The 14,437-nt window shown below is 43.5% G+C and overlaps 1 protein-coding gene across 7 annotated transcripts in view; it reads left to right on the top strand.

Annotated features, from left to right (window-relative positions):
* Window positions 1–1,840: 1,840 nt before the first annotated feature.
* The window catches only part of TNS1 (tensin 1), a 673,270-nt gene continuing 660,673 nt past the window's right edge, over window positions 1,841–14,437 (top strand). For 3 of the 7 annotated variants that reach the window (XM_073634393.1, XM_073634391.1, XM_073634390.1), the window contains exon 1: window positions 1,842–2,088. In XM_073634393.1, coding sequence (XP_073490494.1) covers window positions 1,978–2,088 — 111 coding nt within the window. In that variant the 5' untranslated portion in view covers window positions 1,842–1,977. Of the gene's footprint in view, window positions 2,089–14,437 lie in introns of all 7 variants that reach the window. The other 4 variants (XR_012245040.1, XM_073634389.1, XM_073634394.1 and 1 more) reach the window with 3 other exon arrangements.

Genomic DNA, 14,437 nt, shown 5'->3' with positions numbered 1-14,437 from the left:
ACGGAGTTGTTGTGAAGCCACTCCTTCGTTATTTTAGCTGTGTGCTTAGGGTCATTGTCTTGTTGGAAGGTAAACCTTCGGCCCAGTCTGAGGTCCTGAGCACTCTGGAGAAGGTTTTCCTCCAGGATATCCCTGTACTTGGCCACATTCATCTTTCCCTCGATTGCAACCAGTCGTCCTGTCCCTGCAGCTGAAAAACACCCCCACAGCATGATGCTGCCACCACCATGTTTCACTGTTGGGACTGTATTGGACAGGTGATGAGCAGTGCCTGGTTTTCTCCACACATACCGCTTAGAATTAAGGCCAAAAAGTTCTATCTTCGTCTCATCAGACCAGAGAATCTTATTTCTCACCATCTTGGAGTCCTTCAGGTGTTTTTTAGCAAACTCCATGCAGGCTTTCATGTGTCTTGCACTGAGGAGAGGCTTCCGTCGGGCCACTCTGCCATAAAGCCCCGACTGGTGGAGGGCTGCAGTGATGGTTGACTTTCTACAACTCTCTCCCATCTCCCGACTGCATCTCTGGAGCTCAGCCACAGTGATCTTTGGGTTCTTCTTTACCTCTCTCACCAAGGCTCTTCTCCCCCGATAGCTCAGTTTGGCTGGACGGCCAGCTCTAGGAAGGGTTCTGGTCGTCCCAAACGTCTTCCATTTAAGGATTATGGAGGCCACTGTGCTCTTAGGAACCTTAAGTGCAGCAGAATTTTTTTTGTAACTTTGGCCAGATGTGTGCCATGTCACAATTCTGTCTCTGAGCTCTTCAGGCAGTTCCTTTGACTTCATGATTCTCATTTGCTCTGACATGCACTGTGAGCTGTAAGATCTTATATAGACAGGTGTGTGGCTTTCCTAATCAAGTCCAATCAGTATAATCAAACACAGCTGGACTCAAATGAAGGTGTAGAACCATCTCAAGGATGATCAGAAGAAATGGACAGCACCTGAGTTAAATATATGAGTGTCACAGCAAAGGGTCTGAATACTTAGGACCATGTGATATTTCAGTTTGTCTTTTTTAATAAATCTGCAAAAATGTCAACAATTCTGTGTTTTTTCTGTCAATATGGGGTGCTGTGTGTACATTAATGAGGAAAAAAATGAACTTAAATGATTTTAGCAAATGGCTGCAATATAACAAAGAGTGAAATATTTAAGGGGGTCTGAATACTTTCTGTCCCCACTGTATATAATAATAAACAATCCTAAGCCTAACCTCAACTCTAACCCCTTACCGTAACAAAAATAAATTATAATAAATGAACAATAATAATAATAAAAATAAAAGCTAATGGAAAAACTAAAAAAGCTGAAATACTTAGCAACAAATGATGGAACAGATGATAGCTTTCTCTATCGGCTGATAAAAAAACCCGCCAAAGCTCAAAAACGCTGTGTAAAACCGTGCAAGTCGCGCAAAAAAAATGGCAGAAAAACGCTTAAATTTGCATGCTCAGGTGTGAATGCAGCCCCCTAGAACGCATAGCACCATGCGAAACTGGCCAAGTGTGAAGAAGTCTGACTTTTTCCTCTACAGACTGCTACATGGTCCTAGGCAGGTAGGTTATCAGACCCAAAAGATGGGCGAGCGGTGGAGGAAAGAGGGATCTAGGGGGGGAAATTCAGGACCAGTTTAGGGCTGGGGGGCTGTCGGGCGCTGCGGCGTGCACAGAGGTGTGTTCCTGCAATGTCAGGTCTGTGATCATCTCTGTGACTTCCTGAACAGAGCACAGGGGAGGAGGAGGAGCAGAGAGGGAAAAACAAGCAACTTCCATAGTCCCCCCCCTCCCCTCCTCCTCTTCTCCCTCCACTCTCCAAACTGCTTTGGTCTCCATCATCCTTGCCTGTGACAGTCCTCAGCTATGGGGAGCCTCCAGGCTGGGCTCTGAGCCTCCCCTCTGCACCCCCCCAGCTCTGCTCCAACCTCTACCTCTGGGGTGTGGGACAGGTGAGCCCCACCACTACCTCTGCTGGCTGCATGGGATGCACCGTGAGCTTCATCTGCTGTGAAGAGGAGCCCCTTCAGATGTCTGCAGACCCCCAGCATGAGTCCATCAGCATGGAGGAGAAGAGGAGGCTCCTCAGCAAGGTAAGACCCCCCCACCACCACATTGTACAACACTTGTTACATTGTATTGGTTGAACTAGATGGACTTGTGTCTTTTTTTCAACCAGACCAATTATGTAACTATGTATCTCACACTTTTTACATTGTATCTCGCGCATGGTACAATGTATCTCACCCTTGTTACAATGTATCTCACCCTTGTTACAATGTATCTCACCCTTGTTACATTGTATCTCGCGCATGGTACAATGTATCTCACCCTTGTTACATTGTATCTCACCCTTGTTACATTGTATCTCACCCTTGTTACATTGTATCTCACCCTTGGTACATTGTATCTCACCCTTGTTACATTGTATCTCGCGCATGGTACAATGTATCTCACCCTTGGTACATTGTATCTCACCCTGTATTGATGACTTTGTTTAGTAAACCCTTGGTACAATGTATCTCACCCTTGTTACAATGTATCTCACCCTTGGTACATTGTATCTCACCCTTGGTACATTGTATCTCACCCTTGGTACATTGTATCTCACCCTTGGTACATTGTATCTCATGGATGACCCTCCGCTCCCTTCTGTGTCCCCATTCCTACAATCCATCCCAGCACCTGGAACACGGACCCAAAGCCCGAGGATCCAAATCCGTCACTTCTTTTCTAAAGTAGCATCCAGTCCTCGCTATCTAATGGAATATCCCTTTAAAAAAAGTTTCACAGGCAAGGAGTTCACCTTTCTGAAAGTTTATAGTTGCTATAGAATTGATAACGGACGCGGGAATTTCAGAGCGATTATTGGCAGCATCTGCTGTGCTGAATCCATAAGACTTTCTGCTGTAGATGTGAATAAGAATGGGGGGAAAAAAAAAAGATTTTCCACTGCTGCCTACTCTGTGATTTATAGGAGGAGGGGTTTGATTTCCATCTTCATTTATCCTGCTCCATGGAGTGATCGGCTTTCTATGAACGATTCTTTAAATTGCAAATATTTTGTATTTTTTATTTATGGACACTGTTTTATAATACAACTGTGTGTATGCGTTTATTATTATTATTATTATTATTATTATTATTATTATTATTATTAGATTACAGAGGATGTATTGATGACTTTGTTTAGTAAACATGGCATTCTGATGAAATATTGTGGAATATCAATATTTTGATATTTAAATAGTTTTGTAAGAGCAACATATAAAGTGTTCTTGCTCCTGATTCTGATGTACGAACGCTGGAAAGTCCGGGCAGAAAATTCCTGCGCCAAAAAAAAAAAAAAATTCTTCTATCTGTAATATATTCTACTATGTGGGGGCGGGGTTACATTGACACGTGTACCTGCACATAAAATACCAGTAACACAATTTTAATTTTTTTTACTGAGCTACATGCAGCGCTAGTTTACTGATATTTAAAAAAAAATTAAATGGGAGGTAAAACTGCTACTTATATGGCCAACATCCCTAAAATATATGGAAAAACACGGCTTCCCCAAGGCAGGATGGAGCCATGCGCCAAATTCTGAACCGACCATCTGAATGTCGCGTCTGAAATCGAGACAATGTTTTTCCAATCTTCTATTGTCCAATTTTGGTGATCTGTGCGAATTGTAGCCTCAGTTTCCTGTTCTTAGCTGACAGGAGTGGCACCCGGTGTGGTCTTCTGCTGCTGTAGCCCATCTGCTTCAAGGTTCGATGTGTTGTGCGTTCAGAGATGGTATTCTGCATACCTTGGATGTAACAAGAGGTTATTCGAGTTACTGTCGCCTTTCTATCATCTGGAACCAATCTGCCCATTCTCCTCTGACCTCAACAAGGCATTTTCCTCCACACAACTGCCGCTCACTGGATATTTTCTCTTTTTCCCACCATTCTCTGTAAACCCCGAGAGATGCTTGTGTGTGAAAATACCAGTAGATCAGCAGTATTTGAAATACTCAGAGCAGCCCGTCTGACACCAACAACCATGCCCACGTTCAAAGTCACTTAAAGTGATGGTAAGAGCCCTTTTACATTGAAAGCGCCTGGGCGTCAACGGTATAGCGGCGCTATTTTTAGCGCCTCTATACCGTCGCTTTAGTGGCGCTATTCGGCCGCTAGCGGGGTGGTTTTAACCCCCGCTAAGGGCCGGAAAAGGGTTAAAACCGCCCGCAAAATGCCACTGCAGCGGCGGTTTGCCGGCAGTACGGCAGTGCTGCCCATTGATTTCAATGGGCAGGGGCGCTATAGGAGCGGTGAATAGCTCTCACAGCTCCTCCCCACATCAGATAACCCCCTAGGAGAAGCGCTCTCCCAAGGGGGGGTTACCTTGCGGGCGCGCTCCCCAGTCCATCATTCGGCGTCCATAGCCTCCAAATGTACGACTCGGCCCCGCCCCCCCAGCGCCCGCATCATTGGATTTGATTGACAGCAGCGGGAGCCAATGGCTGCGCTGCTATCAATCTATCCAATCAAGAGCCGAGAACCCCGGGCAGAGAAGAGAGTGAGTCCCTGTCGCATCATGTTCCAGGGCTCAGGTAAGTAAAATGGGGGGGGGGGTCACTGCCAGGTGTTTTTTCACCTTAATGCATAGGACAACCCCTTTAAGCCCGAGTTCATACTAGCGCAATATCAGAGATTGCCTGTGATTCGCACCCGCACCGCAGGTGGTGATCTCTGAGCAATGTGAGTTCAGCCATACACTTGTATGGCTGAACTCGCATTGGATTCGCACAGAAAATAGTGCAGGGACTTCTTTTTTCCCTGCACTAGAATCGGATCACATTGGGTGTTCTCATCTATGCGATCCGATTCCTGTGCAAGTTCACAGTTCGCACTGCGATCTGCCAACTAAACTTGATGCATACCTCCCAACATTTTGAGATGGGAATGAGGGACACCTACTAGCAAACGTATGTAGGCATAGGACACGCCCCCCCCGCCACACCCCCTTAAAGGAGAATTACCAAAAAAAGAATAATTTAAATCCACAAGGACTTTTTTTTTACCGCTACTATTCCTTTTATATTAGTTTTTAAAATTTGCAAATGCAGCAATTTAGAAATGGGATGAAAGGTTTAGCACTGGGAAACACTTTTTGAAATATAAAAAGTGCATTTTATATACAACTATACAGATCAGACCAAAATGAGGGACAAATGAGGAGGAAAGAGGGACAGAGGGACATTGCTCCAAATCAGGGACAGTTGGGTGCTATGTGGAGGTGTCACCCGCAGCGGTTCATAGAAGGCAGTGTGAGCTGCCTGCGGGAGAGGAGCGATGCGGGAACCCGGCGCTGGAATCTCTGCATTGCACTAGTGTGATCCCGGGGTCAATCCCCCTTTCTTCCCCATTCTGACGCCCAGGTTGAACTTCAGCAAGTCGTCTTTGCCACATCCTAGATGCCTAAATGCATTGAGTTGCTCTGCCATGTGATTGGCTGATTAGCAATCTGTATGGCCAAGCAATTGAACAGGTGTACCTAATAAAGTGGCCGGAGCGTGTCTATAAATTGCATCTAATCTATAAGGATGTGATTGCACTCTAGGTATAAAATGTAATCTATTCTATAAGGTTATGATTCCGGGTATAAAATGTATCATATATGTATATACATTGTATATAATCTATAAGGATATTATTGTGTAGACATGTGCACTGACAAAAAATCAGTTCGTTTTCGTTTCATTTGTTTTTTCACTTTTTTCGGAAATTCGAAAATTCAAAAGTTCGGTAATAAGAAATTAGGAAATTCGAAATTTCAGAAATTGTAAAATTTGGAAATTTCGGAATTAACTAATTTGTCAAAATTCGTTAAAAAATGAATTCGGAACTAAACGAATTGCACATGTCTATTATTGTGTTCGGAATATACAATCTATGGTGTAGAGTTCTGTATATACATTGTATATGATCTATAGGGATATGATTGAGCTCCGGGTGAAAGTTGCACTGTTTTATGTCTCTGGAAATGCGTCTCTTCGGTCGGTATCAATGTACAGACAATCCGGTTCTGTGTTCTGTAGGACGGAGGCTCACAGCGATGGGGGGGGGGGGGGAGGGGCTGTGATGTTTATTTATTTTCATTTTTTAATTAGTCGTAGCATTGTAGCGGCAGGCCTGTCATCTGGGCAGGTTCAGACACACCGGCACACAAACAGCGCTTTGTTTTCCTGTGACTCGGAGTCATGCAAGCCTATGGCAGCTGCTGTGAGGGGGCAGGCTTGCTGGGACTTGTAGTTCCACCATCACAGGGCCCCACCTCCCTAAGGGCTGACCATGTGTTATGCGTTATTCATGCATTATTTTCTTCAACTTTAGATTTACCTTCAGCTGGGTAGTGGAAGGGTCTGCCTGATTCCATACAAATTGGAAGTGTTTCGGTGTGACCTCATATTAGAGTGTTTTGGTAAATCCTAAAGGAAAATTGTATAATGTATGGCCAGCCTAATAGAGGGAGAAGGTTTTGTCCTGGCTTCATGGGTGGGATGGCGACTTCTGCAGAAGCTCTTGGAGAAGCCGGGCTGTCAGTCATGTTGCTATAACTGATCTTTTCCAGTCGGTGATTTTTTTGTTTCTGATAAAGGGCCCATTCATACTTTTATATCTGTTGTGGTGGTTTAACACAGGAGCCTTACGGCAAGGCGACCCATTCATTATAATGGATAAAAAAAATGCACATTACTTTTTTTTTTTTTCCCCACTTCAGTGCATCCTGTGGTGCGTCCTGCTGTGCGGTGCACTAGGCGGTGCACTCTGCTGGGCGGTGTGTTCTACTGTGCAGTGCGCTGGGTGGTTTCTCTGCTGTGCGGTGCATTGGGCGGTGCGCTGTGGTGGGCGGTGCGTTGAGTGGTGCAGTGCGTTGAGCGGTGCGCTCTGCTGTGCAGTGCGTTAGGCGGTGCGCTCAGTGGTGCACTCTGCTGTGCAGTGCATTGGGCGGTGCGTTCCTGTGGGCGGTGCGTTGAGCGGTGCGCTGTGAAGTGCGTTGAGCGGTGTGCTCTGGTGGGTTGGGCTGTGCGGTGCATTGAGTGGTGCGCTATGCTGGGCTGTGTGTTGGGTGGTACACTCTGCTGGGCGGTACATTGGGCGGTGCGCTGTGCTGGGTGGTGCGTTAGGCGGTACACTCTGCTGAGCGGTGCGCTTAGTGTTGCCACCTCATCCCTTTAAACCCGAACACATATTGATTGCACAGGTTCTGTGGCTAATTAAGGTGGTAATTAAACTCACTTGGTGCCTCATCTGCAATAAATTAGCCTCAGAACCCGTGTACTTAATATGTGTTGGGTTGCGCTCTGCCGTGCAATGTGGTGCGCTCTGAATAGGCCCTAAAAAATTGCACCAGGCAGACTACCCACTGGGCCAGTATTCTCTGCGTTATTTCAGCAGTAAGACAATGCCAAACAATTGCATCAGCTTTCTAGTTCCTCAAGTAACCTTAGGAGTAGGAAATGACCAGAACCCGTGTCATATATATATATATATATATATATATATATATATATATATATATATATATATATATATATATATATATATATATATATATATATATATATATATAATATTTTTTTTTCCATGTCCCCACTGTGAGGATTTAGCTTTACTTCCTGTTCCGGAGACGCAACAGGAAGTGAGAGCAAATCCCCTTTTATGCAACTGCCACTGGAACAAGCATCCCCATTGGAAGATTTTTGTTGTAAGGACCCGATTAAAAGGGTCCCTGGGGCTGGACGGGGAGAGGATTGATGCTGATAATAATTCACACTGGGAGAAGAGGAAACAACCTACGCGTTTCAGGGACTCACAGACCTCCTCCTACTCCTACCCATTTTTGCTGACTCAGTGATCCTGGCTGATTTTATTGTTCACACAACTAATAATCAATCCCGGTATTGTGCCGTTACTCAGTCCTCCTAACTATTCCTAACATCTATGCCTGGAAGAAGGGAGTATTCTTTTGAGGCGCTGAAACGCGTTAAAAATTTCTTGTTCTCCCATTATGAATTATTATTGAGGGACTTAGATGCCTAAAGATGACCGCACACCAAAGCCCCGCAGAAGCGAGTTTTTCTGAGCCAAAATGTGTTAAATTTTTCTTGTTCTCCCCATTATGAATTATTATTAATGGACTTTGGAGTCTAAAGCTGACCATATAATGAATTTTATATATATATATACACCAATCAGTCAAAACTTTATGGCCACTGACAGGTAAGGTGAATAACATTGATTATCTCGTGACAATGGCATCTGAAAGTGGGTAGGATATATTAGGCAGCAAGTAAACATGTTGTCCCCGAAGTTGTTGAAAGCAGAAGAAATGGGCGTTGCAGTTTGTTGTGTATGGGGGCTGTGTAGCCTGCAGACCGGTCAGGGTGCCCATGCTGACCCGTGTCCACAGCCAAAAGTGTCTACAATGGGCATCAGAACTGGAGCACGGAGCAATGGGAGAAGGTGGTCTGGTCTGATGAATCCACATTTTTCTTTTATGTAATGTGGATGGCCGCGTGTGTCACTTATCTGGGAAAGAGATGGCACCAGGATGTGAAGAAGACAAGTCGGCGGGGGTTAGTGTGATGCTTTGGGCAATGTTCTGCTGGAAATCCTTGGCTCCTCCCATTCACGTGGATGTTCCTTTTGACGCGTACCACCTACCTAAACATTGTTGGTGTCCAAGTACACCTCTTCATGGAAACGGTATTCCCTGATGGCAGTGGCCTCTTTCAGCAAGATAATGCACCCTCCCACGCTGCAAAAAATGGTTTTAGGAAGACAACAACGAGTTTGAGGTGTTGACTTGGCCTCCATATTCTCTAGATCTCGGTCCCATCGAGCATCTGTGGGATGTGCTGCAAAAACAAGTCCGATCCGTGGAGGCCCCACCCACCTCCCAACTTACAGGACGTAAAGGATCTGCTACTGATGGTTTCAGAGGTCTGGTGGAGTCCATGTCTGGACGGGTCAGGGCTGTTTTGGTGGCCAAAGGGGAGGGAGGGGGGGGGGGGGGGAGTCATCTTAATGTTATGAATGATTTGGTGTATATCAATTATGATTACTCAGAGGACTGTTTAGCCTGTGCTGCCCAACTACAATGATTTGTAATGACCAATTTACATAAATCGACATATAAACAGGGCCGAGATACAGGGTGTGGTCAAGGGTCTCGACGCGTTTCGTCATCGATTAGCTTCATCAGGTAACACTATGATTGTAGAGAGAGAGCCACAATTAATATATAGCATATACAACTGTCATCCAAAAGAAAGGAGACCCATGTGGTTGTATACTCGCATATCAATAACTGATGTAATCTATGTATAGCAATGCATCCCACCATAAAGAGTGTTCCAATGTTACCCCAAAAGCAAGGAGGTCCGGAGGAGTGCGGACAGCAACGAGGAGTCCTCAAATGGCCCAGATTAAATAGATAATAATATCTCTTAGTTTTACACTTGTTTATGCAATATATGTACATTATTGTGATATGTACATATATTCTGATTTATAGATAGATCGATATAATCTATCTCTTTTTTTTCAATATTTTTACATTTTTTTTTAATTACAATTTTATTTTCAAAATACTGTGTGTGTGTGTGTGTATAATAAATATAAATAAATATATATATATATATATATATATATATATATATATATATATATATATATATATATATATATATATATTCTTTATCGATAGAATATATTATACACTAATTTACAGTATATAGTATATGTATAATATACACGTTTTTTTTATATTGTATATGTATTTATATAGCATATGTATAATATACACTTATTTATACACAATATAGAACTTGTATGTATAACCAATATATTGTGCTACGCTGTAAGTTGCATGCTGACAGGAGGAGAGAGCAGAGAGATGAGCACATCAGTCTGCTTTTTTCTCCTTTTCCCTGTTCAATCACAGGCTGAGGGGGGGGAGCAAGACCTGTAAGTGTTACTGAACCGCAGCAGAGAAAAGTCCATCCCCCCTGTTCGGCGCCCCAAGCCCCCCCCCCCCCCCCCCAGACAAGGCTGTGTCGTGGATAGTGGAGAATATTATCCGGCAACTCGGTAAACTCCAAAATAAGAATTTGGCTTATTGGCTGCATGTAGAAAACACAGTGAATACCTCGAACGCGTTGTGACCTTAGTCCTAGCTGTTGCTACAACTAATACCATATCGACCTAAAACCGCGTTCGCTGTATCACTGTGTTTTCTACATGTAGCCAATAAAAAAGTTTTGGAGATTTTACCGAGTTTCCGGCTAATTTTCGCTACTATTCAGGTGTACGGGGGGACCGCACATCCCAGCCAGGAGCTCTCCAGCCACAGATCTCCCTAATCAAGCAGTAGAGCTTCGGGTATCGTATCCCGGGCTGTGCTGTGTGGCAGAGCTGTGTAATTCTCAGGTCTGGATGGACAGAAATACAAATCCTTTTTGGCAGATAAAACGACTCCCTGTTCTGTATTTTTTCTCTGTGAGGTCATCCGCTTGCCTTGGGGATCAGCTTTTTTCTGAGAAGATGCCAGAAAGGAGCGTGTTGTAGCCCGGGGGGGGATATTACGGCGATTACATAATAAATTCAATTTTTTTTTTTTTCCATGGAGATGTATAATTAGCAGGAGGAAGATATTCTGCACGGGGCCTCCTCCCATGTGACGACCTGAGCGCGCCCTTCACCTTTTTTTATTTTTTTTTTTTCTTGCTGTTTTTCGTAGCTGTAGGCGTTATTTTTTTTTTCGAGCGCGAGCAATGGCGTTGCTGTTTGTCTTTAGCATTGCTTAGTAATCCAATCCATAGAATGCGGTGTGCGGGGCTCTCCTCTGCCCGCCTGTCATGCTTCATTCCCAGCAGGTATGTCAGGATCCGCTCTGTGAAGTTCTGGAAGATTACACCAGAATAGATTTGGGACACGCCTCTTTTTTATTGGAGTGCGGGGGGGGGGGGGGGGGGGGACCCCGAGGGCTGCATTGCGCTTCAGGATACGTCATTTTTAAGATTTTTTTTTTCCCTATCTGAATATTACATAATTCAAGTTTTTTTTTCTTTTTTAAATTTATTATATTGCAGCTTACCAATTCTTAGAGGTGACGGCTGCATTCGTGTTTTTTTTTTTTTTTTTTTTAGGCTTTCTTTTGCTTTTTCAGCTGGCGATCCAGCCAGCAAGTCTGTTTGTTTTTTTTTGTTTTTTTTGTTTTTTTTGTTTTTTTTTGTTTTTTTTGTTTTTTTCAAAAGAACAAGCTCTCTTTCAGTTACAGGGATGGGACAAACCATTTAACACTGGCACGGGTGGTTACTTTACAAGGATCGGCTTTTATTTATTTATGTAAAAACCTTTTATCCCAAAAGGAAAAAAAAAACGGTTCGCTGTAACTCAAGGCTTGACAAATTTGCTTCGGATCTAGGAGCCAGCTGAAAATGTTAGGAGATGGCTTTTTTTTTTTTTTTTTCAATCCAACAAAGCTTACGGGTGGAACATGTAACATGCTCCCGAAGGTGAACGTATCCTTTTACCCAGGGGGTCTCAAACTGGCGGCCCCTCCAGCTGTTGCGAAACTACAAGTCCCATCATGCCTCTGCTTGTGAGAGTCATGCTTGTAACTGCCAGCCTTGCAAAGCCTCATGGGACTTGTAGTTTCACAACAGCTGGAGGGCCGCCAGTTTGAGATCCCTGCAACTCTTTCGCTGCCAGAGTCGGTTTTGCGTTTTTATTTATTTATTTTTTTTTTTTCATTTTTTTTACATGTTTAAAAAAATAGTAATTTTAGGCCTGAAGATTACATTAAACGCCCCCCAAACATGATGTATTTTCTGAAAGCAGACCCTAGAGAATAAAATAGCGGTAGTTCCAATTTTTTTTTTTTTTTTTTAAATGTCACACAATGATACCGCAAAGGTAAAATAACACATTAAAGTTAATTTTAGTGGGCACGAAAAACATAATAAATTACCCAAGATGAGCTTGCACCAAGTAAAGAGATACCCAACATGTCAAACCTTTTAAAGCGGAGGGCCACCCTAAAAAAAAAAAAAAAAAAATTGCATTAATATTCTTAAAAAAAATAAAAAAAAAAAATTAGGAAAAAAAAAAAAATTAATTTACCAGAAACCCCTGTTGCTAGGCAGTCTTCTCAATCTGCCTCTTCCTATTCCGCGGCGCTTCCTCCTCTCCGGCGAGCGGCCCCGTTGCCTTCTGGGAGATGCGTGTGTCCCGGAACACAACCGGGGCAAATCGCAAAGCGCTGCGCGACTCGCGCATGCGCAGTAGGAAACGGGCAGTGAAGCTGCAAGGCTCCATTACCTGTTTCCCTTCGTTAAGATGGTGGCGCTGGCAGCCGATCTGATGGACGGATCAGCCTCGGGGGGTGGGGGGGGGGGAGCGACATTGCGGGCTCGCTGGACAGGTAAGTGTCCTTATTAAAAGTTTATAAAAAAAAAAAACATCCCGGCCGGAACACCGCTTTTAAATTTGTGTGCGCACGTGAAATGGCGATGGACTTCAGTAAAAAGCGTGTTTATGGACTGCGCCAACTATTAAAATAAATTTGTGTGCCACCACTACTATTTATAACCATAAACCTTAATAGTGTATATTATTATCAAAATATCCTAACAATGTGCTGTGTAGAAAACTAATTATTCAGCGTCAGATACTATTGGTTATACCCTTAAAAAATGTATATATATATATTTATACATGTGCGCGTGTGCCCAAATGAAAAAACATATAAAAACATATAAAAGTACGTGTCCTAAGTCATAGGATTCAAAACCATACAAACATGAACATGTGTAGAAAACAAACAAAATTGAAGAAATGAAACTGCTGCTGTAAAATATATAAACCATGTAATAGATATTCTTTAGTGAAAAGTCCAATGCACTCAGTGCAGTGGATGATTACAAGTAGCTGACAAGTCCCAGATAAGTCGCCTCAGTGAGTGATCAGCCAACTCCTATGGATTCATCTCTTAATTGTGCAGCCAAGTATCACCATTATGTGATTCCACCACCACTTATAGATTGGCCACTCACCAGACACAGGTGAACGTGCGCCTTTGATTCATCAGTTGAATAACCACTCCACACGATGGATCAATCCGCACCCTCTTCAGACTACCAGTTCTCATGGAAAAATAAATGGCCATCATGGTATAGTATATCTAAACTTGTTTATTTTAAAAAAGTATAAAAAGACTATTGCACTCACATGTTTATGTGCCCATAAGCCGGCACCAAGCTGTTCCAGCCGTGTATGCGGGGTACGGAGTGCCGGTGTGCGTTCCGCTGTGTATTTCCTACTCCGCGGGCGTTCCTAGCCTCGCTCCCACTGGGCAGGAAGTGACGTCAAGAATCTCCCAACAGCCTCTACGCGTTTCGCAAATGTTGATGGCGTCATCAAGCTTCCTGATGACGCCATCAACATTTGCAAAACGCGTAGAGGACAGCTTGGTGCCGTTTTCTTGCCGAGAAAGTTCCCCCCGGCGGATAAGGACCCCCCCCCGAACTGCGCATGTGCAGTACGAACGACTACGGAGCCGCCGAAAGTCTCCAAAGATGAACAGCTGATCGTCGGCTCTACACGGTGCCTGCGCACTACATTCTGCCCTAAGTCCAGGTTCAAGCCCCACCATCCAAGTGGACATAGAGTTAGAATATTAATATGCCGAGCGAAGCCGAGCCCTGTTGCAAAGTGTTTTTTTTTTTTTTTACAATAGTGATGGCACGCAGGCGCCGTGTACAGCTGACTCACAGGTGTTCAGCTTCACAAGTTTAGATATACTACACCATAATGGCCATTTATTTTTCCATAAGAACTGGTAGTCTGAAGAGGGTGCAGATTGATCCATCGTGTGGAGTGGTTATCCAACTAATGAACTAAATTCACCTGTGTCTGGTGAGTGGCCAATCTATAAGTGTGGTGGTGGAATCACATAATGGTGGTACTTGGCTGCACAATTAAGAGATGAATCCATAGGAACTGGCTGATCACTCACTGAGGCGACTTATCTGGGACTTGTCAGCTACTTGTAATAATCCACTGCACTGAGTGCATTGAACTTTTCACTAAAGAATATCTATTACATGGTTTATTTATTTTACAGCAGCAGTTTCATTTCTTCATTTTTGTTTGTTTTCTACACATGTTTATGTTTGTATGGTTTTGAATCCTATGACTTAGGACACGTACTTTTATATGTTTTTATATTTTTTTTCATTTGGGCACACAAGCACGTATATATATAAATTTTTGAAGGGTATAACCAATAGTATCTGACACTGAATACCGTATATACTCGAGTATAAGCCGCCCCGAATATAAGCCGAGGCACCTAATTTTACCACAAAAAACAGGGAAAACTTATTGACTGGAGTATAAG

The sequence above is a fragment of the Aquarana catesbeiana genome, linkage group LG06, assembly GCF_042186555.1.
Source record: "Aquarana catesbeiana isolate 2022-GZ linkage group LG06, ASM4218655v1, whole genome shotgun sequence".
Lineage (NCBI taxonomy): Eukaryota > Metazoa > Chordata > Amphibia > Anura > Ranidae > Aquarana > Aquarana catesbeiana.
Note: the sequence above shows the minus strand (reverse complement) of the source record. Positions and strands in the feature narration are given on the sequence as shown.